The sequence below is a fragment of the Phacochoerus africanus genome, chromosome 15 (genome assembly GCF_016906955.1).
Source record: "Phacochoerus africanus isolate WHEZ1 chromosome 15, ROS_Pafr_v1, whole genome shotgun sequence".
Classification (NCBI taxonomy): Eukaryota; Metazoa; Chordata; class Mammalia; order Artiodactyla; family Suidae; genus Phacochoerus; species Phacochoerus africanus.
This window is the reverse complement of record NC_062558.1, coordinates 64,444,079-64,471,820: the sequence shown is the minus strand read 5'-3', so window position 1 is coordinate 64,471,820 and position 27,742 is coordinate 64,444,079. Positions and strand designations below refer to the sequence as shown.

Sequence of the window (27,742 nt, the reverse complement as noted above, 5' to 3'; positions counted from 1 at the left end):
GCCATGATCTCTTGAAATACTTCTGCCCTGTTTCCTCTCTTCTCTTTATGTGACTCCAGTCAGATATTTTATATTGTCCCACAGCTCTTGCTTGGGTGTTCTGTTCTTTCTTTCCATTCTTTTTTAAATTTGTGTTTCAGTTTGGATCATTTATATGGGCATGTCCTTAAGCTCACTGATTCCCTCCACAGCTGTGTGAAGTCCACTGATGAACCTGTCAAAGCAGGCTTCATTTCTGATGGTGTGGTTTGCTTATCAAATGTTTCCAGTTGACTGAAACCCCCTAACTTTAGATGCCTGCTACTCACCTATTTCACTAGCTAGAAGCTGACACACCATAAAAACTGAGGGAAATTATATTCTTGCCTGGAAAGGTCCATAACTCTTCTTCCGTCAGGCTGTAAATGTGGACAGTTGAGCCAGGTGGGTCCAGAGCTGGTTGGTTGTATTGTTTTTGTTTTTGTTTTTGTTTCTCTATCCCACGTGTTTGTTTGTTTGTTTGTTGCAGAAACCTACTTTTTGTTTTATTTATTTTATATATTGTTACTCTTTATTAGAGTATGATTGATTTACGGTGTTGTGTCAATTTCTGCTATACGGCATAGTGACCCAGTCATACATAAATATATACATTCTTTCTTTTGTAGAATCTAAAATATGGCACAAATGAACCTATCTACAAAACAGAAACAGACCCACAGACATAGAGGACAGACTTGTGGTTGCCAAGGAGAGGGGAGGAAGTGGGATGGACTGGGAGTTTGGGGTTTAGTAGATGCAAACTATTACATTTAGAATGGATAAGCAGTGAGGTCCTACTGTACAGCACAGGGACATATATCTGGTCTCTTGGGGTAGAACATGATGGAAGATAATATTTTATTTTTATTTTAATGGAGTATAGTTGACTTACAATGTTGTGCCAGGCTTTATTATTTTTTGGTAGCAAACATTGCTGGCGTTATTAAATAAAATGTGTAAGTAGTACATTGATTAGAACAAAATAATTTTCCCAAATCTCTTAAATTATAAGTGCCACTGAAATTTTTTTTTTTGTCATTATCGTCTTTTACTAATGGCTGTATTTAACACTAAGCTGATAAAATTCCTGAAGGTCTAACCTTCCTCTTTCAAAAGTCTGGATGGTCAATTTCCAGCTGAGTTTCCATGTTGTTGGTGCCTCCAGCTTCACATTCCTCTAGGGGGCGCTGCGTGACCTTCTGCTGAGGGCCAGGTTGGGTAGGGTAGAGGGTCAGTGAGTCAGAGATTTTCCCAGGTTGTTGTGTTGCCCCCTCAGCTGTCACTGCACGCCTTGAGCACAGAATCACCACTCACCAAGCTTGCTCCACCTTAGGCTGGGTTCCTGCTGGGACTGAGGGGTCCTTCATTCTGGATCTGCTCCAGTGAGGGAGCATGCGGAGGCCTCCAATCCTGGTCTCTCTGAGCCTTTCTGCCCTTTCTTCTGTGCAAGCCAATCTCTGCCTCATATCTGTGGTTACAGATTTGAAGGCCTCTTCCTATATCCTAATGAACTGCAACCCAGAAAGCAGGCACAAATTTCCATTTTCCAAGCAGCTAAGGAGGTTCTCTGAAACAAGCCTTATTGGCTTTAACATCCTTGGACTCTTTGAATTTGTTGGAATTGCATCATTTTGTGGCTCTGGTATCATGGAAATGAAGTATGGAAATGGAAAAGCACTGGGCCTTGTGCATGATAGGGCATATAAGTTTTTTATTGGTTAACTGAGGAATCTAGGGAGTTCCCATTGCGGCTCAGCGGTAACGAACCCAACTAGTATCCATGAGGACGTGGGGTTGATCCCTGGCCTCGCTCAGTGGCTTAAGGATCTGATGTTGCCATAAGCTGCAGCTTGGACCCTGCATTGTTGTGGCTGTGGCATAGGCCAGTGGCTACAGCTCTGATTTGACCTCTAGCCTGGGAACTTCCATATGCCATGGGTGAGGTCCTAAAGAGAGAAAAACAAAAAACAAAACAAAAAAACAAACAAAAAAAAACCCTGAGGAATCTAAATAGAAATGTTCTATGGACTAGTCCCAAGGCCTCGCTTTCCTTTTGACTTGTTCTTTTTTTTTGTCTTTTTTTTGTCTTTTTGCCTTTTCTAGGGCTGCTCCTGCAGCATATGGAGGTTCCCAGGCTAGGGGTCTAATCGGAGCTGTGGCCACCGGCCTACGCCACAGCCACAGCAATGCGGGATCTGAGCCATGTCTGCAACCTACACCACAGCTCACGGCAATGCCAGATCCTTAACCCACTGAGCAAGGCCAGGGATCGAACCCACCACCTCATGGTTCCTAGTCGGATTCGTTAACCACTGCGCCATGACGGGAACTCCTGACTTGTTCTTAATTGACGGAAGCAGTCACTACCTGTTCAGCCCCTTTTGACAGAGATAAGACGCAATAGTCTTTAGGCAGAATCTTTCTGATCCCTGCCTGAAAATACCACACACACCCCTCCCCACTCCGAGCATCTAGAAAACTGAATTCTGCTGCTAATTCTGTCTCTAATTAGCTGTCTCTTATTAATACACAAATTACTTACCAGGGCTGTTCCTCAGTTTATTTATCAGTCACATGGGGTTAATGATATGGATCTTGGAGTTTCTGTCGTGGCACAGTGGTTAACGAATCCGACTAGGAACCATGAGGTTTCGGGTTCAGTCCGTGCCCTTGCTCAGTGGGTTAACGATTCGGCATTGCTGTGAGCTGTGGTGTAGGTTGCAGATGCAGCTTGGATCCTGCGTTGCTGTGAGCTCTGGCGTAGGCTGGTGGCTACAGCTCCAATTCGACCCCTAGCCTGGGAACCTCCATATGCCTCGGGAGCGGCCCAAGAAATAGCTAAAAAAAGACAAAAAAAAAGATACGGATCTTATTTCAGCAGATTGTTGTGAAGGTAAAATGAAATTATGTAAGTAACGTACAGCATTTTCTAAAGCACTCTAGAAATAGAAAGTATCCCTCTAGAAGGGGTCAGAGAGGTGTAGAAAAACGTGGGAGTTCAAATTTCAAGACACCCTTTTGACATCCACGCATCACCGTATGAGAGCACATGAATATGGAAGAGGCCACAATTAGAAAGAGAGCTCTTCCTCTCACTAAAATTATCCCACTTGTGATAAAGGTTAATTAAGTTCTTCTATACCAGGGCAAAGGCACATTTTTAAAGGGAAATAGCATGTCAGCCCTGACACATTGGGGGAGTAATGAAGTCTCCATGCCATATAGGACCCTGAGCTCAAGAAAGCTCTCCTGTTAGACCACCTTTCCTGACGCTCCATCTGCCTCAGGTCTAGAATTCATCCGTGGTGCTGTTTGGGTCACTTATACACTTGCACTCAGACAAAGAGGCAAGCTAGACAGTCAAAAAGTCATCAGGAAGTTTCTTTCCTCCAGCTTTCCTTTACACCCCAAAGTAGGCCAAAGCATGCACAATGCACAGCCTATAATTTGATTTCCTCTCCTATAATCTGTAGCACATGGTTGAAACCTTCAGCCACAAGCCGATGGGTCTGAAGTGGAGGTCAACCAACTATTGCTTACTCACCAAATCCAGCACACCAGCCGTTTCTGTAAATAGTTTTATTGGAACACCACCACTCCTGTTTCTTCTGTTTCTTTTCTTCTTTTTCTTTCTTTCTTTTTTTTTTTTAATGGTCATACCTGCAGCATATGGAAGTTCCTGGGCCAGGGATTTAATCTGAGCCACAGCTGCAACCTATGCCACAGCTATGGCAATGCCAGATCCTTTAACCTACTGCACCAGGCCAGGGATCAAACCCACACCTCTGCAGCAACGCTAGCCACTGCAGTTGGATTCTTAACCCACTGTGCCACAGTGGGAACTCCCAACCACTCCCATTTCTGTGCATATTGTGTGAGGCTGCTTTATCAAGGCAGTGCTGGTGAATTGCAATGGAGATTGTGCGGCCTGAAAAGCCAGAAATGTTTGATATCTGAATTTGGCTGATTGCATCCTCATGGCAGAAAAAGTATGCCTACCGGTTGGTCTAGAGCTATTTAGTCCTGTCTACTCGCCACCAGCCTCACTAACGCACATTTGTTTTACTTGGATCTTTTTATCCTTTCACTTAATAAACTATTATTGAACTGAGTTGTACTTTGGCACCTAAGAATAATGAGACAAAGAGTTGTTCAGATGCAAGAATGTGGTAATGTAGTCACTACTAAAAGTATCTAAGTAGAAAAGTTTATAGAAAATACGAAAAGAACATGCTAACACTCCATGAGGATGCAATCAGCCAAATCCAGAATGTAGCAAACTTTACATAATAAATTACCCAGTTTACTATTATTATTATTTTTTTAACAGCTGCTCCTGTGGCATATGGAAGTTCCTGGGCTGAGGACTAAATCTGAATGGCAGCTGAGGCCTACACCACAGCCACAGCAATGGGGGATCCAAGCCACATCTGCAACCTACACTGCAGTTTGCGGCAATGCCGGATCCTAAACCCACTGAGCAAGGCCAGGGATTGAACCTGTGTCCTCACAGAGACTATGTTGAGTTCTTAATCCACTGAACCACATCAGGAACTCCAAAACTTGATAGCTTTTATGTTATGTTTGCTGTCACATGACAAAAATGTAACCCCTTATAAGTGTTGTTCATTTATCATGTAATTGACTTTGTGAACTGCAAGCCTTAAACCCATATTGTTACTACACAAGAATAGGGAGCTATTGTTTTGGCAGAAGGATGCCCAACATCTCCTGAGTTTGGAAGGACCATGTAACTGAGGTCTTCACGACCCATAATATGTTAATATCTCCTTACGTCTCACATTTTGGGTTTCAAACCAGATGACACATTGAAATTGATCAATTCAACCAACATTTAAGTATGTGTGTTTCTAAACATTGAATCAGGTTCTTGATTCTTTAGGAGCAGATAGATGTTCTCTTTGGCTAGTGGTTTAGTTTCCTTTTTCTGCTATACTGAAAAATTAATGTTTAAAGCAATCCACTTCTACTACATTACCAAAAAAAAAAGAATAAGGATGCAAAATAGAGAATGTTTTCATTCTATACATATATTTTCTTCACAGCCTGGAAAGAATCACAGCACCTGTAAGATACTTGGAGGAAAAAAAGGATGGTGTTGAAGGGACCATGATTGGAGTATCAGATTGTCCTGACAATATGTGTGTTCCTCAGAAGTAGTTGGGAAAAAAAAATCATCACAGTCATTTTTTGTGAGATGCTAATAAATGCCTGTGAACATATTTTAGCCCAGCATGCATGGGAAGCCCTGTGACCATGTAGAGTAGTGACAAATTGCCCAGTTTGAGTTACTCTTGAATCTCTATGACAGCTTATACTCAGATGACCCAGAGCAGGCTCTGAGTAACATGACACTCCTTTCACCAAGTCTCAGCTGACTGAGACTTAGGCAACCACTTAGGCAACCACGCAGTAGCCAGAGTGCGTTAGACACATTTATAGGGAAACGAAGCGACTTAAAGGCGCAGAATGTTAGAACAAAAACAATCACCATTTCGTCCATCAGTCAAGTGAAATAAAATTGGATCCTACCCCACAGAGTGTATCCCTTAACATTCATCCTTCTTTTGGATCTCCTCCTGAGTGAAAGTCCTGACACAGAGACATGCTGGGAAACATTCTGTTCACAATGGATTAAAAAAAAAAAAAAAAAAAAGCCTGAGGACATGTTGGGGAAGTTTTATGAAGCAGTGTTTCTGTTGAACTCAAGATAATAAAACTGAGTTCCCTGGTGGCTCAGCACCTTAAGGACCTGCATTGTCATTGCTGTGGTTCAGGTCACTGCGGCGGCTAGGGTTCGATCCCTGGACTGGGAACTTCTGCATTCTGTGAACCTGGCTGAAAGAAAAAGAGAGAGAGATAATAAAACTGCTTTTTTCTTCTGTTCTTCCACAGAATGACATCACTCCTTTACATGTTGCATCAAAAAGAGGAAATGCCAATATGGTGAAACTATTACTTGATCGAGGAGCTAAAATCGATGCCAAAACAAGGGTAAGGGTACAACTCATGAACGTGTTTACACTTCTTTTCAGGAAGCGGGAATAATTCTCCTGATACCTTTGTTGCTGGTTCAGTCCTGGCTTTCTCTTTATTTCATTTCTGTAGTCTTTTCAAAAAGGGCTGCTCAGTTTATGTCTCTTAAAATGGGATAATGACCCATATTTAGAAGTCTTTAACAGACGTTTAAATAATTCCTGGCTTTCATTATAGAGACTAAGGCCTAGGTCTAGAGTTTTAGTCGAGTTAAAATTTTAAGCATGTAATCGCTCTTGATACTGCAGGCAGAGCTCTTGGGCCAGTTTGAGACTATTTAAAAACAAATTGGTCTCCCTTTGCCCACTGCTGGTAGGAATGTGAAATGCAACAACCACTATGAAAAACAGTCTGGAGTTTCCTCAAAAAACAAAAACTAGAACTAGCATATTTTCCATCAACTTTCCTTGAGGGTATACACCCCAAAGCACTGAAAGTATCTTGAAGCCAAGCTTGCACAACCATATTCATTGCAGCATTGTTCACAGTAGCCAAGAGGTGGAAGCGGCCCAAATATCCAGACAGATAAATGGATAAAGACGATGTGGGATATACATACAGCGCAATATTAGTCAACCTTACAAGGAAATCCTGTCACATTCTACAACATGAATGAGTCTTGAAGACATTATGCCGAGTGAAAGAAGCCAGTCACAAAAGCACAAATACTGGATGATTCCAATAGACGAGGTATTTAGAGTAGACAAAATCATAGAAACAGCAGTAGAAAGGTGATTGTCTGGGAATCTGAGGACAGGAAAATGAGATAGAGTTTCAGTTTTGCAAGATAAGGTTCTAGAGATGTTATGCAACAATGTGAAAATGTTACCACTACTGAGCAGTGTACTTATAGATGTGTGATTATGTGTTTTTTACCACAATGTAAAAAACTTTTTTCAACACACATCAGTCTAGCTCAGTGTTTGACATGCTGCTTGTTCAGTGTGATCACTATGTCCTCGGGGTGGCGGCGGGGAGAAGTGAAACTTAGAATCAAGTTGGAATCCCAGAGGGTAAGCTTAGCCAGTTGACTTAGGTCAGCTATGTACCTTTCTGCACATAGTTTCTCTATCTGAAAATAAAGAAAATTAACGGCCACCTTGAAGGGTTGTTGCAATGAGCAAGCTAATGTTTGTAAACTGCGTTGGCATAAAGTAGACCAGAAATAAAGTCTAGGAGTTCCCTTGTGGCACAGCGGGTTAAGGATCTGGTGTTGTCACTGCAGTGGCTTGGGTTGCTACTGTGGTACAGGTTTAGTCCCTGGCCTGGGAACTTGTGAATGCTGCAGGCATGGCCAAGAACACTCTCAAACAACTGAGTGTGCACCATTCAGTCATTACTAGTAGAGGTATACCTCAGAGATATCACAGGTTCAGTTCCAGACCACCACAATAAAGAGAATATCACAACTAAGCTGGTTACATGAATTTTTTGGTTCCCCAGGTATATAAAAGTTAGGTTTACACTATACTGTAGTCTATTAAGCATGAAATAGCATTATGTCTTTTAAAGTGTACATAATTTAATTTAAAAAATACTTGATTACTAAAAAATGGTAACCATTTTGCAAGTCATATCTTTTTGCAATAGTAACATAAAATCACTGACCAGAGATCACCATAATAACTATAATCATAATGAGAAAGTTTTAAGTGGTGCAAGAATTACCAAAATGTGATGCAGAGACATAAAGTAAGCAAACACTGTCAGAAAAATGAAAAAATGGCCCCAATAGACTTCCCTGACAGGGTTTCCACAAACTTTCAATTTATAAAAAAAATGCATTATGTGTGTATCCCCATTGTGGCTTGGTAGTGACAAGCCCAACTAGTGTCCATGAGGACTTGGGTTCGATCCCTGGCCTCGCTCAGTGGATTAAGGATCTGGCATTGCCATGAGCTGTGATGTAGGTCGAGGATGCAGCTCTGATCCCGTGTTGCTGTGGCCATGGTGTAGGCCGGCAGCTACAGCTCCAATTCAGCCCCTAGCCTGGGAATTTCCCTATGCTACGGGTAGGGCTGTGAAAAAAAAAAAAAAAAAAAAAGACAGTATCTGCAATGAGCATAAAACAAAGCACAATAAAATGAGGTATGTCTGTGCAACTCCGAGCTCCAATTAACATTAAACTTCTACCTAGGGATTTTCCTTTTTTCTTTAGTATTTATTTTTCTGAAGTATAATTGACATATAACATTGTATTAGTCTGAGGTGTACAACATACTGATTTTATATTTGTGTATATTGTGAAATGGTCATCATAATAATTGTAGTTAATGGCTGTCACCACACATAGTTAACATTTTTTTTCCCTTGTGAGGAGAACTTTCAAGCATACCTCTCCTAGCAACTTTCAGATACATAATACAGAGTTATTAACTATAGTCATTATACTGCACATGACATCCTCAGGGCTTATTTATTTTAGAACCGAAACTTGGTACCTTTTGACCATAAGCAGGGATTTTCTTTTTCAACATTCCACATAAGAGTGGGGATAACCAAATGTGGTCTCACCATAAACATCCTCCTTTCTAAGTGTTTAAGGTCGTTTTCCCTGTTTTGTCTTTGTACAGCTTGCAATCCTGTGCTTCCCCTTTCCAGGAATCCTGATCTCCCTTTTTCTAAAACTGGCCTGGTACTTGATTCCTGTAGTTCCTTGATTCACTGCTGCATTTATCTATCTATCTATCTATCTATCTATCTATCTATCTATCCATCTATCCATCTATTCTGGGCGGGGGGGTGCACTCACAGCATATGGAATTCCCAGGCTAGGGGTCAAATCGGAGCTGCAGCTGCCAGCCTACACCTCATCAGCGACCTATACCACAGCTCACGGCAACACTGGATACTTTAACCCACTGAGCAAGGCCAAGGATCGAACTGGAGTCCTCATGGATACTATGTGGTTCGTTACCACTGAGTCACAGTGGGAACTCCCGCTACTGCATTTATTATTCGTTGCATGTGTTTACCCAGTAAATGATTAAGTGCCTACCATGGGCTAGATGCAGCTGAGCAATAGAGCAAGGTGACAAGACATTTGCTGTATTCTCATGAAGCTGATGGGTCGTTTGTCCCCTTTATACTGTGACCCAGAGACTGCCCAGCCATGAGAATCCAGCAGGAGACACAGACTTCTTCTTCTTGATAACTGTTAAACCCTGAAAACTCTGTATGTCACCTCAAAGAAACCAGCATTCTGGAAAGGAGGAAGGAACGAAGTTGAAGGTTGACCCCTACAAGACTGTCTGGAGCAGTCAATTGAAAAGAGGGTCTTGGAGTTCCCGTCGTGGCGCAGTGGTTAACGAATCTGACTAGGAACCATGAGGTTGCGGGTTCGGTTCCTGCCCTTGCTCAGTGGGTCAAGGTTCCGGCGTTGCCGTGAGCTGTGGTGTAGGTTGGAGACGCGGCTTGGATCCTGCGTTGCTGTGGCTCTGGCGTAGGCCGGGGGCTACAGCTCCGATTCGACCCCTAGCCTGTGAACCTCCATATGCCATGGGAGCGGCCCAAGAAATGGCAAAAAGACAAAAAAAAAAAAAGAAAAGAAAAGAGGGTCTTAGTGAATTGACATGGCATCATTTGATAAGAAGCTATCATCAGTAACTGACAAGCGTTTTCTGCTGAGTACTTGCTGTTGAAAGCACTTGTAAAGAACAAAAGTTAGGGGAGTTCCCATAGTGGCTCAGTGGTTATCGAATCCAACTAGGAACCATGAGGTTGAGGGTTTGATCCCTGGCCTTGCTCAGTGGGTTAAGGATCCGGCATTGCCATGAGCTGTGGTGTAGGTCAAAGACTTGGCTCGGATCCGGCGTTGGTGTGTCTCTGGCGTAGGCTGGGATCTACAGCTCCAATCAGACCCCTAGCCTGGGAACCTCCATATGCTGCAGAAGCGGCCCTAGAAAAGGAAAAAAAAAAAGAATAAAAGTTAGGGAATCGTTGCTTAGGCCATCTGGTTACCAAGAGAGCTAAGGGGTCACTGGTGAAGAAGGAGAATTTTTGTGAAGACCCAGGCAGATCCAGGACAGTGGAGCTAGGCAGAAAAGAAGCTGGAAGAACTATACTTGGATACCCAGCTGGAGTGTTAGTGAGTGTGGGGATTGGGAACCACCTTATTTCTTCCTCTCTTGATGCAACCACCAGTCACCAGAACTGCAAAATTGCTTGTCAGTCATTTTGCCTTACTTACCAAACACTTTATTTGATAAGTGTATTTGGTACAGCGAGAGGACAAGGTATATAGGAAATTCAGACACCATTTTATTTATTTATTTATTTATTTATTTATTTATTTATTTATTTATTTATTTATTTATTTATTGCTTTTTCTAGGGCTGCTCCCATGGCATATGGAGATTCCCAGGCTAGGGGTCTAATTGGAGCTGCAGCCACTGGCCTACACCACAGCCACAGCAATGCGGGATCTGAGCCACGTCTGCAACCTACACCACAGCTCACAGCAACGCCAGATCCTTAACCCACTGAGCGAGGCCAGGGATCGAACCTGCAGTCTCATGGTTCCTAGTCAGATTCGTTAACCACTTCGTCACGACAGGAACTCCTCTGACACCATTTTAAAGGTGCACATAGGGTCATAGAGAAGGGCCAGGATAAAAACTTATAGATAAAACCATCAAAGATAAGGAGTACTGAACATGGGCAAATTCAGTATGCACTTAGTGTCCATGCCCTTTTGCCTTCCTGTTGGGAAAGGCTGTCTTATTTCATTGATTGATTGATTGATTGACTGCACCAGCAGCATGGGGAAGTTCCCAGGACAGAGATCAAGCTGGCACCACGGAAGCAACAATACTGGGTCCTTAACCCACTGAGCCACCAGGCAACTCCAAGGCTATCTCACTTTTATTTTATTTAATGTTATTTATCTTATTTTATTTTATTCATTTTATCTGCTTTTTAGGGCCACACTCTCAGCATATGAAAGTACCCAGGCTAAGGGTCAAGTGGAAACTTCAGCTGCTGGCCTCTGCCATAGCCACAGCAACAGGGGATCTGAACTGCATCTTTGACCTACACCACAGTTCATGGTAACCCTGTATCCTTAACCCACTAAGCAAGGCCAGGGATCAAACCCAAGTCCTCATGGATACTAGTCATGTTCATTACTACTGAGCCACCAGGGAACTCCAGGGCTGTCTTTAAATACGATATAGGCTTCTTTTCACCATCCATTCAGTTTCCACATGGAGTTGCTTTCCTCCTGGGTTATATGAGTGGCATTTGGACAAAGGAGACTTGGGGAGACAGAGAACAGAAAAGCCTGTCATTCTTCTGTTGTTGTCCTGCATGGAGGGTGGGGGGTGGATATCACTTGGGCACAGACTGAATTCCTGGCAGACCGTATGGAAGAAAGCATGGCACATACCCCAAATATGTCAACTATTTTGTGTTCTCCCAATCAAAGCTTTCTTTCTCTCTCCCTGGAATGACTGAGTATTGACTGGGTATGTGGGTGGGAGGTAGGGAGGCAGTTAAAATGTCAGAAGGCCCTGGGGACAAGTCTAAAAATGGAAAGCAAGATTTTTTTACATTTAAAAAATTACATTTATTGTGATTACTAACAAATTCGGACTTATTTCTACCATCTTATTGCTTGCTTTCAATCCATCCTATTTTTTTTATTAAATTTTATTGCAATGTAGTTGATTTACAATGTTATGCTAGTTTCAGGTGTACAGCAAAGTGAATCATTTATACATACATGTTTTAGTGACCCAATCCAGTAGCTCTTTGGGAAATAAATATTGTTATCTACCCTGTCATGTACTTCCAGCCAGGTGTTTCCTACTTTGGTAGCTATCTTGTTGCATCAGTAATCAGACATGCTACACACAAATCCTGAAGGTTTAGAGACAGGAAGACAGCTCTGGGTTTCACCTTGAGGGCCAGCACACTCCAAAGGAATTTGTTTGCTGGTCCTGTTCCTTGCATGTGTTGCTGACCTGATAAAGGATTCTGTTTAAAAGCATGGAGTTCCCAGGTGGCTCAGTGGGTTAAGGACCTGACATCACTGCTGTGGCTTGGGTGGACAGCTGTGATGTGGGCTCGATCCTTGGCCCAGGAGTTTCTGCATGTTGGGGGCACAGCCAAAAATAAATAAATTGATAAATTGATTAATTAATTGATTAAATAAAAGCAGACTTCTTAACGCCCCCCTTTTATTCTTTTAGGGCTGTGCTTGTGGCACATAGAAGTTCCCAGGCTAGGGGCTGAATCAGAGCTGCAGCGCAGGTCTACACCACAGCCACAGCAACACAGGATCCAAGCCACATCTGTGACCTATACTATACCTGGGAGCATTGCCGGATCCTTAACCCTTAATCCTTAACTGAGCTAGGCTAGGGATCAACCCGGCATCCTCTTGGGTATTAGTTGGGTCCTTAACCTGCCAATCCACAGCAAAAACTCTATTAGTGTCCTTTCAATCAATGAAGTCAACTTGAATTGTGGTCAGAGTAGTTTAGGTAGGATCTGAGCTTGATCTGACCAGCTGGAAACCTCTGCATGCCGAGTGCAGCCAAAGAATAAAAAATAAAAAATAATTTCAAAAAATTTTAAAAAGGAGCTCCCATTGTGGCAGGATGAGGGTGAGTTGTTTTTACCCTCCTGCCTGATCTCTAGTCTTAAGTGTGACTGGCAAGTGAAATCATGACCTGAGGAAAGTTCATCCTCTTAGTTTCCATCTCAGTACAGATGGTGAGTTGTTCCCAGTGATTTCACAAGCTCTCCCAGCAGGTAGGACACTGGATGTTGTAACTTTTAGAATAATTAGTAATAGAGATCCTGCTGTGGTATAGTGGGTTAATGATCCAGCTTGTCTCTGTGTCGTTGCTGGTTTGGCCCCCAGCCTAGTACACTGGGTTAAGGATCCGTTGTTGCCACAGCTGTGGTGTAGGTTGCAGCTGTGGATTGAACTTGATCCCTGGTCTGGGAACTTCCATATGCCATGTGTGTGGCTGAAAAAAGGTGGCGGGAGTATTCACATTTCCTTATTAAAAAAAACAATCATGAAGTTCCCATCGTGGCTCAGTGGTTAATGAATCCAACTAGGAACCATGAGGTTGAAGGTTCAATCCCTGGCCTTACTCAGTGGGTTAAGGACCCGGCCTTGCTGTGAGCTGTGGTGTAGGTTGCAGACGTGGCTCAGATCCCGTGTTGCTGTGGCTCTGGCGCAGGCCAGCAGCTACAGCTCTGATTCGACCCCTAGCCTGGGAACCTCCATCTGCCGAGGGAGCGGCCCAAGAAATGGCAAAAAGACAAAAATAAATAAATAAATAAATAAATAATTAAAAAATCATTACAAATCTTTTTTAAAAAGAATAATTAGTTACAATAAAGACCCAGGTGATTACATATGTTGAGGTGATGTGACCAAGATGGCAAAGTAGAAAAAATAATTTCAAAAAATTTTAAAAAGGAGCTCCCACTGTGTCACAACAGTTCTAGCCTGGGAACTTCTATATGCCTCCATCACCCAGAAAGATCAAGAATTAGAGGAGTTCCCATCATGTCTCGGTGGTTAACAAATCCGACTAGGAACCATGAGGTTGTGGGTTCGATTCCTGGCCTTGCTCAGTGGGTTAAGGATCTGGCGTTGCTGTGAGCTGTGGTGTAGGGTCACAGATACGGCTCGGATCCTGCATTGCTGTGGCTCTGGCGTAGTCTGGCAGCTGCAGTTCCAATTAGACCCCTCGCCTGGGAATCTCCATATGCCACGGGAGCAGCCCTAGAAAAGGCAAAAATAAATAAATAAATAAATAAATAATTAGATGGTGATCCATGATCTAAAAGAGCTCTAGAACTCAGGGGTCCACTTAGGAAACTTCAGCAACACAGCGCAACAGAAGACCTGAGAATATGGAAGTTCCCTGGTGGCTCAGCTGGTTAAGGATCTGGCATTGTCACTGCTATGGCTCGGGTTCAGTCCCTGGTCCAGGAACCTCTGCATGCCAAGAGTGCAGCCAAAGAATAAAAAACAAAAGATAATTTCAAAAAATTTTAAAAAGGAGTTCCCACTGTGTTACAACAGGATTGGCAGCATTTTGGGAACACTGGGACGTGGGTTTGATCCCCAGCCTGGCACAGTGGGTTAAGGATCCAGGGTTGCCACAGCTGTGGCTTAGGTACAGAGAGTGCCTCAGATATGATCCCTGGTCCTGGAGCTCCATATGCCTTGGGGCAGCCAAAAAAGAAAAAAAAAAAAATTTAAAACAAGACCTGAGGATTACTGCACAAAAAGAGAATGAAGAATGGCTTCATTTTGCCTGCATCCTCCATCCCCAGGCCAGCACTGCTCAGGGCCAAGAGTGACCACCTCAACCAGAAAGAGCTGTCTTCATCAAGAAAGGGAGAGTGGGGTGAATGGCCAGCTTCCCCAGCCTTTTGGGGTGCTGGACAAAGGACCCACCTCCAGACTGGCCAAGCAAAGATGAATAGAGATGAGGACGGACAAGGTCAAAAGGCCGGGGCTACCAGCATCAACCATGCGGTGGGAATGACTGTGGTTCCCTGTAACCTGCTCTGCAGGAGACCCTGGCACCTTTCACCACTGAAGTAACCGAAGGCCAGCTGCCACAGACCCCCTGCAGATGTCGCTGGGTTTTGCCCCATGGATATTCACTTTCACAGACACTGCCACCTGAATCCCACCCTGCTCTTCATTGCCCACACCAGCAGTCAGCCCAGGCCTCAGCGGCCACAGAAGTATAAGATGCCAGCCTAGACCTCCAAGGGTGACCTCCTCTTCTGTGCATGTGCTTGGGGCTGGCCCCTCTAGCTGTGTACTTGCCCACTGCTGGCCTAAGCCTCACCACAGGCTTTGACTGCTATACGCACATCTGTGGCAAGATCCTGGAGCCACAGATTGGCAGGCCAACAACCAAGGCCCTCATAGGCGTCTGTGGGCCCGAATTCAGCTCTGCCTCTAGTCACTGGCCTCCACCACTCAGCTCATGCACAGCTGTGGATCTACATGCTCCTGACAAGACCCTCATGAGAAGCACACACATGGAAAGACCCTGCAGCCAGGAGTACACACCAATGCTGGGGCCCCCACCTGGCCCTATCTCCTGTCAGTAGCAGCAGCACTGGGCTCCCTACAGTGAGCCCCTCCAGTTGGATACCTGCATGTTCCAGCCTAGCTCCAAATACCAGCCTTCACTGCAGAGCACCCATGGTGAGACCTGCAGCCATGATAATGAATACTGACAGCCAAGAGTCCCCACAGCTGCCGTGTCCCGGCAGTCGGCCCAGAACCTTGCATCTGGCCCTTGTCTCCAACTCTGTGAGTTTGTCTGAAACCAGCCTCTGCCACACAGTAGGCCCCTGCAGCCAAGTTTGTGCATGCCACCAGATCCAACCACCATTACTGCCTGCCCAAATCTTAAACCACTGGACATGAGGTGCCACTGAGGACTTCCAACAGCCTTTGCAGTCAGTATGGACCCCCTACAATGCTCACTAAGGACCTCAGAATAGTCGATGCTATAGACCTTATTGTCCTAAGTGGATGAGACATCACTCCCACCTCCCAATCCAGAACCACCACATACCCCTGAACTTGGCACCCTGCACTAGACTGAAGGTTACAGCATGCTCCAGCATGCCCTTAACCACAGATGATGGTCTTTAAATACTAAAGTCAACCCATAAATTCTGTAAGTGTTTGTTTAAATGCACAATCTCTATGCAAGGCTACACAGATCATGAAGAACCAGGATATCATGACACAACCAAAGGAACACAGTAAATTTTCAGTAACTGAAGGAAATGGAGATACAGGAATTGCCTGACAAAGGATTCAAAATAATTGTTCTAAAGATGCCCAGAGAGTTAGCAAGAAAGCACAGATCAACAATTTAGTAAAATCAGGAGTTCCTGCTGTGGTGCAATAGGATCAGCAGTGTCTGTGGAGGTCTGGGATGCAGGTTCAATCCCTGGCCTGGCACAGTGGGTTAAGGATCTAGTGTTGCCATAGTGGCAGTGTAGGTCACAACTGCAGCTTGGGCTTGGATCTGATCCCTGGCCCAAGAACTCCATATGCCACCAAAAAAAAAAAAAGAAAAAGAAAGAAAGAAATTAACAAAATCAGGGAAAAATGGGAGTTTCCGTCATGGCCCAGTGATAATGAACCCGACTAGTATCCTTGCAGATGCAGGTTTGATCCCTGGCCTCACTCATTGGGTTAGGGATCTGGCATTGCTTTGAACTGTGGTGTAGGTCACAGATGTGGCTTGGATCCTGCATTGCTGTGGCTGTGGTATAGGCTGGCAGCTATAGCTCTGATTTGACCTCTAGCCTGGGAGCTTCCATTTGCCACAGGTATGGCCCTAAAAAAGACAAAAAAAAAAAAAAATCAGGGGAAAATATAAGAACAAAATGGGATGTTCAAAATGGAGCTAGAAAACATGAAAAGACAGAACAAATTTTGGAGCTAAAGAATACAGTGACTGAACTAAAGAATTCAGTAGAGAACTTCAACAGCAGATTGCACTAAGTAGAAGAAAGAGCATTTGAAACTATTCATTCAGAGGAACAAAAGAAAAAAGAATAAAAAGGAATGAAGAAAACCCACAGGATTAATGGGACACCATTACATGAAAACAATCTACCTTTCATAAGAGTCACAGAAGAGAAAGACCTACTGATGACTTAACAATTTGGTTGATGACACCACTCACCAATTCTAGAAAGTCATTGGGGGTCAGCAGGTAAAGGACATTAGACAAAGAAGGTGGTGCCCCTGGAATATGGGAATTGAAGGCGGGTTGTTTTATTTTGTTTTAATAGCCTAAATTTTATTTTTATTTATTTATTTATTTTATTTTATTTTATTTTATTTTGTCTTTTTGCCATTTCTTGGGCCGCTCTCACAGCACATGGAGGTTCCCAGGTGAGAGGTCGAATCGGAGCTGTAGCCACTGGTCTACGCCAGAGCCAGAGCAACATGGGATCCGAGCCGTGTCTGAGACCCACACTGCAGCTCACAGCAATGCTGGATCCTTAACCCACTGAGCAAGGCCAGGGATTGAACCCGCCACCTCATGGTTCCTAGTTGGATTTGTTAACCACCGGGCCACGATGTGAACTCCCCTAAATTTTATTTTATTTTATTTTTTAAATTATTATACTTGATTTATAATGTTCTGTCAATTTCTGCTACACAGCAAAGTGACCCAGTTATACATGTATATACATTCTTTTTTTCACATTATCCTCCATCATATTCTATCACAAGTGATACAATTCCTGGGCTATACAGCAGAATCTGGAGGGGGTTTTAATTGGTAAAAAGCACCCACTGGTTTTATGGGGAAAAAAAAAAAAAGCAGAGTTTTATTGATTAATTGACAAAGCTATAGAATAGCATTTAAACTGCATTTCCTTTTGGAACATTTCAATAAAGTTCAGTAATCCCACTTCTCCAAGGAAATGAAATCACTACCTTGAAGAAATATCCACACTGCCATGTTTATTGCAGCATTATTCACAATTGACAAGACTTGGAAACAACCTAAATGTCCATCAACAACATCAGTGGATAGTATATATGGAATATTATTCAGCCATAGAAACAAAAGGAAATTCTACCATTTGCTACAACATGCATGGACCTTGAGGGCATTATGCTAAGTGAAATAAGTGGGCAGTGAAAATACTACATGATGTCATTTAAATGTGGAATCTGAATACACTGATCAGAGAATGGAATGGTGGTTACCAAGGGCTGAGACATAGGGGAAATAGGGAGATGTTGGTCAGATGGTACATACTGTCAGTTATAAGATAAATAAATTCAAGGATCCAAGGTATATCATTGTGACTGTAGCTAACAATACTGTCTTTCACACTTGAAAGTTGTTATAAACATATATATGTATAACTGGGTCACTTTGCGTACAGCAGAAATTGACAGAACATTGTAAATCAACTATAATAAAAAAATTTTTATAAGTTGCTATGACAGTAGGGCTTTAATGTTCTCACTATAACAACATAATTTATGTGAGGTCATAGCAATGGCAGTTGTGCCAAGATAGAAACAGTTATCAAGGCAAGGGCTTCAATCTGGTCTATATTCAGCAACCTATTTTGTCTCTTTATAGAAATGTAAGAATGGCTACTCAGGGTAGCTGCTGTTTATTTCTGTTTTACTCTCACTCTCTGCAAAGCTAGCATGTGTATTTGTATACTTTTTGAAGGTAGATACTTTGCCGTGGATGATCTCTTCCGTTTTTGTTTTCCTTTGCATCAATTCACAGCCAAATCAGAGGCTCAGTGTGGATGAGCCTAAATGAGAACCATTTTAAGACTTTGTGGCAATTTCTGAGTTGTCCATCTCTTTTCACTGACTCTTCTTCACCCAATAACAAAGGCAGCTGTGCTTATATTTGGTGCTTCAGATTTCCAGGCAGAGTCAGTAATAATAATACTCTCATTTCCCCAATGCTGCTTTAACCATGTCTCTCCCAACTTCTAGCCTTTCTTGCAAGGTGCCTCTGCCACATCCCCATGTAATCCCATTGCTACAATGTTACATCCAAAGCTACACTTTGACCACCAGAAGCACATATTCATCTTAATATCTAAGTGCTTAGCATACTCCCTGGCACATACGAAGTCTTATATGTATTTGCTAAATATATAAGATGCACTTCTTAATGTTACATTTGTCGAAAGGTCTTAATTTAGTTGATGTTCAGTGGTTATATAATTTTGCTCCCTAAAGTTAATGGCATCCAATTGATTTACAAGGATAAGGAGGTATTTGTGCACAGGAAAGGATTTTCAGAGCATCTCAAATTTATCAGTTGTTAAATTCTTACTTTTCTGGGAAGATATCAGGAGACACTTAGGTATCCTGTAATTTTAGTCTATCCTTTCCCAGAAGTGCAACTGGTTATATTTATCAAGTTAAATATGAAGGAAAAATAAATATTGGTACTGAGTTTTGCTTTCCATTATATTTCCAGAAGTGTGATTGCCTTGGTTAAAAATAAATTCTTTAGGAGTTCCCGTCGTAGCGCAGTGGTTAACGAATCTGACTAGGAACCATGAGGTTGCGGGTTCGGTCCCTGCCCTTGCTCAGTGGATTAACAATCTGGCGTTGCTGTGAGCTGTGGTGTAGGTTGCAGATATGGCTCAGATCCTGCGTTGCTGTGGCTCTGGTGTAGGCTGGTGGCTACGGCTCTGATTAGACCCCTAGCCTGGGAACCATATGGCCGCGGGAGCGGCCCAAGAAATAGCAAAAAAAAGACAAATAAATAAATAAATAAATAAATAAATTCTTTAATAAAATATTAAATATTTCAGTCATAAAATAGTCTCTATTGGACAGAAAATTCTAGTACAATAATTGCTCCTTAGATTTCTAACACAGAAGAATTTGAAATAATGCAAAAGACTCTGGATTTCTATATTACTCAAGACTAATTTGAAAATATTTCTGTACGTCATTCAAAAATAAGGTGTTTTTGGAGTTCCAGTGTGGCGCAGAGGAAACAAATCTGACTAGGAACCATGAGGTTGTAACACTAATAAGAAGACCAGAAGACAATGAAGCATCTTTAAGGTGCTGAGTTAAAATATCTGTTAATCTAGAATTTATATCTAGTGAAAGTATATTTCCATAATATAAGTAAAATAAGGACAGTTTCCAGTAAGCAAAAGCTAAGATAACTTGTTACTATCAAACCCACACCTAAAAGAAATACAACAGGAAGTACTTCTTTCTGAAAGGAAGTGATACTAGATGGAAATGTGGATCTAAATAAAGGAGAGGAGTTCCCACTGTGGCACAGTGGGATAAGAATCCAACTGCAGCAGCTTAGGTCACTGCAGAGGTACAGGTTCAATCCCTGGCCAGCGCATTGAGTTAAAGGATCTAGTGTTGCCGCAGCTATGGTGTGGGTCACAGCTGCAGCTCACATTCAATCCCTGGCCTGGAAACTTCCATATGCTGAAGGTGCAACCATAAAAATTAAGAAAAAAAAAAGTTGAGAAGAGTTAAAAGTAATAAATAATCAGGGGAAAAAAATTTTTCTTAAGTTTTCAAAAAGTTGGTTGTTTAAAATATTGCTCTCGTCTGAGGATCGCAATGCATATAAAAGTTAAATGTATATTTATAACAGGATGAAACTAATCATGTAAATAGAACTATTGCAGGATTTTCATACATGAAATTGTATATTCAGTACATAAAATATACTATTTCTATTACTGTATAATAGAAATTATTATATAGTAATAAAATATTGACTAATATTTTATTATATTTTATATATTTTAAATTAATCTTATTAATATTATTTAGGCTGATAAGTTAAGGATACATATTTTACTCTCCAGGATAACAACTTTAAAAGCAAAGAAAAAAGAGATTTAGATGAAAAGCTAAAGGAAAAGATAGCCAATGATATGTATGATGAATCTATCTGTAGAATACTAAGTAATACTCAGTTAACCCAAAAGAAGAAGAAAGGGGGGACAAAACCCACAAAGAACAAAGTGGAGAAATATACAACAGAAGGGTGTGTTCTCGGCTCAGGGAGAAAACTGTAGTTTTCTAAGCAGAAAGAACAAGAAGATTTTACCTTATTTTAGTCTAATTCTAAACCTATACAGTGTATGGCAAGACAACAAGGAAGGGCATTAGCAAGAGATATTTCTCTCTCCTGTATGTAATGGCAGAAATGAATTCTTGATCTTAAAAGGAGGTCACTTGGTATAGTAAGAGAAATCCCATCCCTCTGATGAAGGCAACTTTGACAGCAAGTTCTCAAGCCAGTGATGTACTTGCATGTGACCTTGGGTAGGTGCATTAATCCTCTGGAGCAGCCTTCTCATCTATAAATGGAACTTCTGCTGCCTTTCTCATGAACTGTTACAAAAAGTCAATAAGATCACAAATATAAAGTGTCTGTGACAATAGAAGGGCTTCAAACAATGTTATTTCACTTCCTCTCAGGCCAAATCTGCAATCGTCTAACACGTACAAATTGAGAACACAGAAGTTTGAGAGAAAAATACCAATATGAGAATAGCTTTGCTATCAGACTGTAATCAGTGCCTTTTAATTTACCTCTGACTATAATTATGACTCTCCTCTCCTGAGCACTACCTGCTTTTTCTTTCATTGTGTTCAGTCTTAAGTTAAATATCACATCCTGTTTTATATCCATGACTTAGAGAAAAGTAGGTTTTCACAGAGTTCTCACTGTTTAATTTCCTTTTCCTTCTCTAGATATTTTGGTTTGGTTTGGTTTGGTTTTGGTGTTGTTTGTTTGTTTGTTTTTCTGTTTTGTTTTGTTTTGTTTTTTGCTGAAAAGGAAGAAGAGAAAGGAACCTAGATGATCCTAATCAAAATAAATGTCTCTGAAAGTCTTTCCTGAATCATAAATTTGCGTCATTTCGGTACTGGCTTTGAGCAAATTCAAGCTGTTAAGGACATGATCTGGGTTCAGTATTCCTAAATGTGATGCTTTAATACCCCACTCTCTGCTTTTCAGAAAAACCAGACCTGAAAGAAAATCTTTTTGACCTTCGAGTGTGCAAGATTTTGCTCTTCATCTAACACTGGAGAGTATTTTGTCCAGCCAGTAAAACGTCATTCCCCATCTCACTAATAAGATTACTGTCACTGAAATGAAATATGAGGTCTAGACTTGCCAGTTTTCATTGCTTCAGAATTATGCCCAAGGGAATACTTGTTCATTATGTTAGTGCTTTAGAAATCAGGGGAATTGGAAGGAAAAAAATCGCTAACCCCATGCAATTTCATTTCCCTCCCATAATGTTACTATGGCAACTCCACATCCTCTCCTTTCTCCTGTCCAACTGCATATGCTGCCTTTCTTGAGGCTGGAGAATTGCCTTTGTCGAGCATTTTTCAATTGGAGGTCAAAACTATACCATTGTATATGGTTGAAGAACTGCCTTTTGGTCCAAGGCCCATTCTAAGTGAGACTGTGCATTAATTGTAAATTTCCAAGGATTGGGAGCAGATAAGAATCCATATTTTGTACTGGAAAAAGCATTGATCTAATTTTAAGGAAAGGAGTCCCCTGCTGTGTAAACCATTTCACTGGTATGTTTACAAAATACAATTTCCATGATAGCTTTTTTAAAGTTTATAATGTTCTGGATTAGGGGAAAAAATCTTAACTAGAGGAAATGTTCTGATATTTCTCTTTCTTATTCATAATGCTGAGAAGACTGATTCATATTCTTCAGTACAATTACAATGTATAAGTCACTTATGGAGAGTTTTATTTTTCTGGAAACATAGGATATTTTTTAATAGCACTTCTAAAGTACAAAATCAGTCTGGTCCTAAAAAAAAAAAAAAAAAAGGATAACAGGGAAAGGAATTTTAAGCACCTAACTAGAAAACATTTTAAAAGACTAGCCCAAAAGCCCACCCATTCATCACCTACTTATTCATTTATTTACTAAGTCATTTTTTATATTTTTTATTAAAGTATAGTTGATTTACAATGTTGTGCCTATTTCTACTGTACAGCAAAGTGACCCAGTCATATATATATGATTTTTTTGTATTATCTTCCATCATGGTATATTCTAAGAGATTAGATATAGTTCCCTGTGCTGTACAGTAGGACCTCATTGCTTATTCATCTAAATGTAATAGTTTGCATCTACTAACCCCAAACTCTCAGTCCATCCCACTCCCTCCCCTTCCCCCTTGGTAACTATACTTCTCTTCTCCATGTCTGTGGGTCTTTTTCTGTTTTGTAGATGGGTTCATTCGTGCTATATTTTAGATACCACATATAGGTGATGTCATATGGTATTTGTCTTTCTAACTTATTTCATTTAGTATGATAACCTCTAGCTGCATCCATATTGCTGCAAATGCTGTTATTTCATTTCTTTATATGGCTGAATAGTATTCTATTGTATATATGTACCACATCTTCTTAATCCATTCATCTGTGGATGGACATTTAGGTTGTTTCCATACTCAGTCGTTTTTATCGAGCAACTTTCACGAACATGGTACTGGGCTACCTTCTCTGTAAGATTCAAATATCCCTTTTCACCTAGTAACTTTGTCCTCAGAAACAGGCTAGTTGGAATGATAATGCATGCCTACATACTAAATACTAAATAAAAAGTCAGAGGTTCAGATAAAGTGTGAAGAGAGTCCTGATGATAGAATGGTTATGTCCAGCTTTGGAAAAGTCTTCAAAGAAAAACTGTATTTTAAACAGTAAGGATTTGGATCTTGGTCAAAGTGGAAAGGAAACTTCAAGGTGTATGAATTATTATGGGCAAAGCAGAGAAAAAGAAAGCAAGAGGCTTTTGCCAGGACCTGCACAGAGTTTAGTTGAGGTAGAAAGGAAGAGAATTGGGAGATGTTCTAGTGTAGCAGTGACTGATTTGGGCAGACTTTGATTTGTTTTCTTTTTATGGTGCACCTGCAGCATATGGAAGTTCCCAGACTAACGGTTGAATTGGAGCTGCAGCTGCCGGCCTCCACCACAGCCACATCAACACCAGATCTGAACCCTATTTGTGATCTATGCTGCACCTTACAGCAATGCCAGATCCTTAACCCACTGAGCAAGGCCAGGGATTGAACCTGAATCCTCATAGATAACATGTGGGGTTCTTAGCCCACTGAGCCACAACAGGAACTCATGACTTTGGAAAACTTTGAATGCTAATCTGAAGAATTTTGACTTGGCTGAGGAATGAATGATGGTTATTCACAATCTTTTTGAACACAGAGCTATCATAATCCACAACTATGTCAAAACCAAAGAAATTAGTTTGAAATTTAAATGTTTACTTTATGTCCCCCCAAATTGGTAATAAGTAATGTCACTGCCTGCTCTTTTTTAAAAAAACTGAACTGCAAATCACTACGTGGCAGATAACTTTTCTACCTCACTGTGTATCAGCTGGTTGTGACTGAAGAAACTATGGTGCTAACTGAAGATCTTACATTAACTCTAGGCACTAGTTTTCTACTGACCTGTGACTGTCCCAGCAGCCAGGTTGGCACTGCCTGTGCAGACAGTCGTGACATCTTGTACAGTTTCCTGCTGAGAAGGATTTCTCCTGTAGGGCTTCTGGCTGTTTGAAGAGCCAGTGCCCCTTTGAAAAGTCTCAGAGCCGATTAGCAGAAGATCCAAGAGGGTCAGCAGCTTGCAATCAATGTTTAAAATACTGCAAGTGGAGTTCCCGTCGTGGTGCAGTGGTTAACGAATCCGACTAGGAACCATGAGGTTGCGGGTTCGATCCCTGGCCTTGCTCAGTGGGTTAAGGATCCAGTGTTGCTGTGAGCTGTGGTGTAGGTTGCAGACGCGGCTTGGATCCCGAGTTGCTGTGGCTCTGGTGTAGGCCTGTGGCTACAGCTCCGATTGGACCCCTAGCCTGGGAACCTCCATATGCCGCAGGAACAGCCCAAGAAATGGCAAAAAGACAAAAAAATAAAATAAAATAATAAAATACTGCAAGTAAAACTGGAGCTGAAAGAGCTGGGCTTCGGGTAGCTCTTCGCAATTCAGCTAGGAACTGATGTGGCTTTCCTTGGGGAATTCGTGGACTTGATCGTTGAAACGAGGTGATAGAATAAAAGCACTTCACAATGCTTATGCGGCTGAAAAAAAAAGGTCACCTTTTTCTGGCAGAGTCTCTAGATTGTATGAATTTTTAATAAATAAACACCAGAGATCGAAGGTAGCAGCTAAGGAATATAGCTAAAGGAAGGCAAAGAGTGGCTGAAAGTTTGAGCAGAGGGGCTTTATCTTAAAAACTCCTCCCAAAGTGTGCCTTAATTGCTTAATTGTCCTGCCATCAGTACTGGCCTGGCCTCGTTCTTTTTTTTTTTTTTTTACGATTCGGATCCTTAACCCACTGAGCAAGGGCAGGGATCGAACCCGAAACCTCATGGTTCCTTGGCGGATTCATTAACCACTGCACCATGACGGGAACTCCAGTACTGTCCTCGTTCTAAGTTCAGCCTGTGCAGCCTTGGCTGAGCTAGCTAACCTCTTTGAACCTTAGAGTCTCATTTACAAAATGAAGATTGTCCAGATATATGCCCAGGAGTAGGATTGCCTGATCCTATGGTAGTTCCATATTCAGTTTTTTGAGGAACATCTGTACAGTTTTCCAGAGTGGTTTTACCAATTTCATTCCCGCCAACAGCAAAGGAGGGTTCCCTTTTCTCCACACCCTCTCCAGCATTCATGGAATCTAAAACATGGCACAAATAGGAGTTCCTGTCGTAGCGCAGCGGAAATGAATCTGACTAGGAACCCTGAGGTTGCAGGTTTGATCCCTGGCCTCGCTCAGTGGGTTAAGGATCCAGAATTTTCATGAGCTGTGGTATAGGTCACAGATGCGGCTTGGATCTGGTGTTGCTGTGGGTGCAGCCGTAAAAAGCAAAAAAATAAATTAATTAAAGAAATAAAATAAAATATGGCACAAATGAACCTATCTACAAAACAGAAACAGATTCATGGGCTTAGAGAACAGATTTGGGGTTACCAAGGGGGATGGGGGAGGCAGTGAGATGGATGGGGAGTTTGGGGCTGGTAGATACAAACTATTCCATTTAGAGTGGATAAGCAATGAGGTCCTGCTGTATAGCACAGGGAACTATATCCAGTCTCTTGGGATTGACTATGATGAAAGATAGTATGAGAATAAGAATGTGTATTCATATATATATATGAATGACTGTGTTATTATGCTGTACAGCGGAAACTTACACACTATAAATCAACTAAACTCTAAAAAAAATAAAACTTTGAAAATGAGGATTATACCTTCAGTGTGGGGCAATGATAGAATACCTTGGATTTGCTTGAGAATAGCACAAGAAAGGAGACCAGGTCAGGATATAGATGAATCAAGGTGGATCACAAGGTGACATTTGTTGACACTGTCACCAGGTACCTAGAAGCTCATTACACTATTCAGTCTACTTTAGTCTGAAGTATCTTTGAAGTTTTCCATAATAAAAACTGTTTTGAAAAGGTGAAGTCAGCAAAAATGTATGTCTGTAAGAAACAGTGTACGTTAAAGGATTAAGGAGTTGAGATAGATTTTGGTCTTAGAAAACCAAACACTTTGTAATCTGTATGTAGCACATCACTTGGGGAAAGATAATTTTCAAAGATAAATGAGTTGGGCTAAAATTATTATTTTGTGACCATTGTTTGAGAAAACCTACACATATTCTCTCACCTCTTATATCTTAGAGTCTACTTATGAGAAAATGAAAGAAAGCAAATTTGACCTTTTAGTTTGTTAAAGACAGTCACACTCAGAGACTATGAAATTGTTTATGTCTTGGAAGGTAGATGTCATCATTGTATTATTTCTCTTTCGGATGTATTTTTGGTTTACATTACTGGGAAGACATTTGGACTTCATGGTATTTTTCTAACTTGTTCTCAGATTTGACTATATTCTATTAGCGAAATGGTGTTTGCAACATAAAAGACTACTATATTACTTTACTTGGCTTTCTAACAGCAGCTGTTTCAAATCAGCATGAAATATAGAATATTTGAACATGCTCAAAGAATATACAAACCAGCTCATGTCAAATTTGCAATCCAAACCTCATTTTTAAAGGGATTTTTCATTCTACTGAGATTTGGCTAGTAGTTTAGAAATAGGATTGTACCTTTTTGATGACATATGAAGATAATTAGGCTTACTTTCAAGATCTGCTCCCATAAGCTAGAATCCATTGAATCAACTTTTTATGTATTTTTTTCTTTCCTTTTTTTTTTTTTCCTTCCCAAGTTTGCACCTGCAGCATATGGAAGTTCCCAAGCTAGGGGGCAAATCAGAGCTGCAGCTGTGATCTCCACCACAGCCATAGCCACACCAGATCTGAGCCACATCTTCGACCTTTGCCACAGCTTGTATCAACACTGGTTTCTTAACCAACTGAGCAAGGCCAAGGATCACACATACATCCTCATGGACACACTATGTTGGGTTCTTAACCCACTGAGCCACAAAGGGAACTCCTTTTGATGTATTTTCAAATTGCCTACCCTTAGGGTAGATATTAAGTATCAAGAGCAGGAATTTTCAAGTTGGGGAACACAGAAACCAGGGTGAGTGAAAATGCCTCCACAGGATTTGGAGCCACTGAGGTAGTTTTAAGTGAGTAACTTTCCACTTCCTCAACTCTGTTCATTCTTCTTTCTCAAAATACAATGCAAATACATTTCTTTAATATGATAGCCCTTCTCCCCAACTCCCAAAGAAAGCCCTGAATCTTAACTCTGCCCCACAGGGCCCCAGGATGCAAAACCTCTGAGGGGAAGGGGGAAGGGCAAAGGGAAGAGTTCAGAATCCTGGGATCCTGTTAAAATTACATGATTTTGGAGTTCCTGGTGGCCTAGAGGGTTAAGAATCCAGCATTGTCACTGCTGTGGCTCAGGTCGCTATTGTGGCACAGTTTCAATCCCTGGCCTGGGAACTTAAGCATGCCAAGGGCATGGCCAAAAAAAAAAAAAAAAAAAGACATGATTCTACTATTTAAATAACCAATTCCTCTGCATATCAAATGCTTAGACATCCTATTGCTACCAACAAACAGGAAGGACCTAATGGGGTTGTCTTATGATGAATCATTGAACAAAATCTT

The 27,742-nt window shown here is 41.4% G+C and overlaps 1 protein-coding gene across 3 annotated transcripts in view; it reads left to right on the top strand.

Moving 5' to 3' along the window:
- Positions 1-27,742, top strand: part of ANK3 (ankyrin 3) — a 775,194-nt gene that overhangs the window by 564,667 nt on the left and 182,785 nt on the right. For all 3 annotated transcript variants that reach the window (XM_047762801.1, XM_047762799.1, XM_047762798.1), the window contains exon 9: positions 5,938-6,036. In XM_047762801.1, the coding sequence (XP_047618757.1) occupies positions 5,938-6,036 (99 nt within the window). The remainder of the gene's footprint in view (positions 1-5,937; positions 6,037-27,742) is intronic.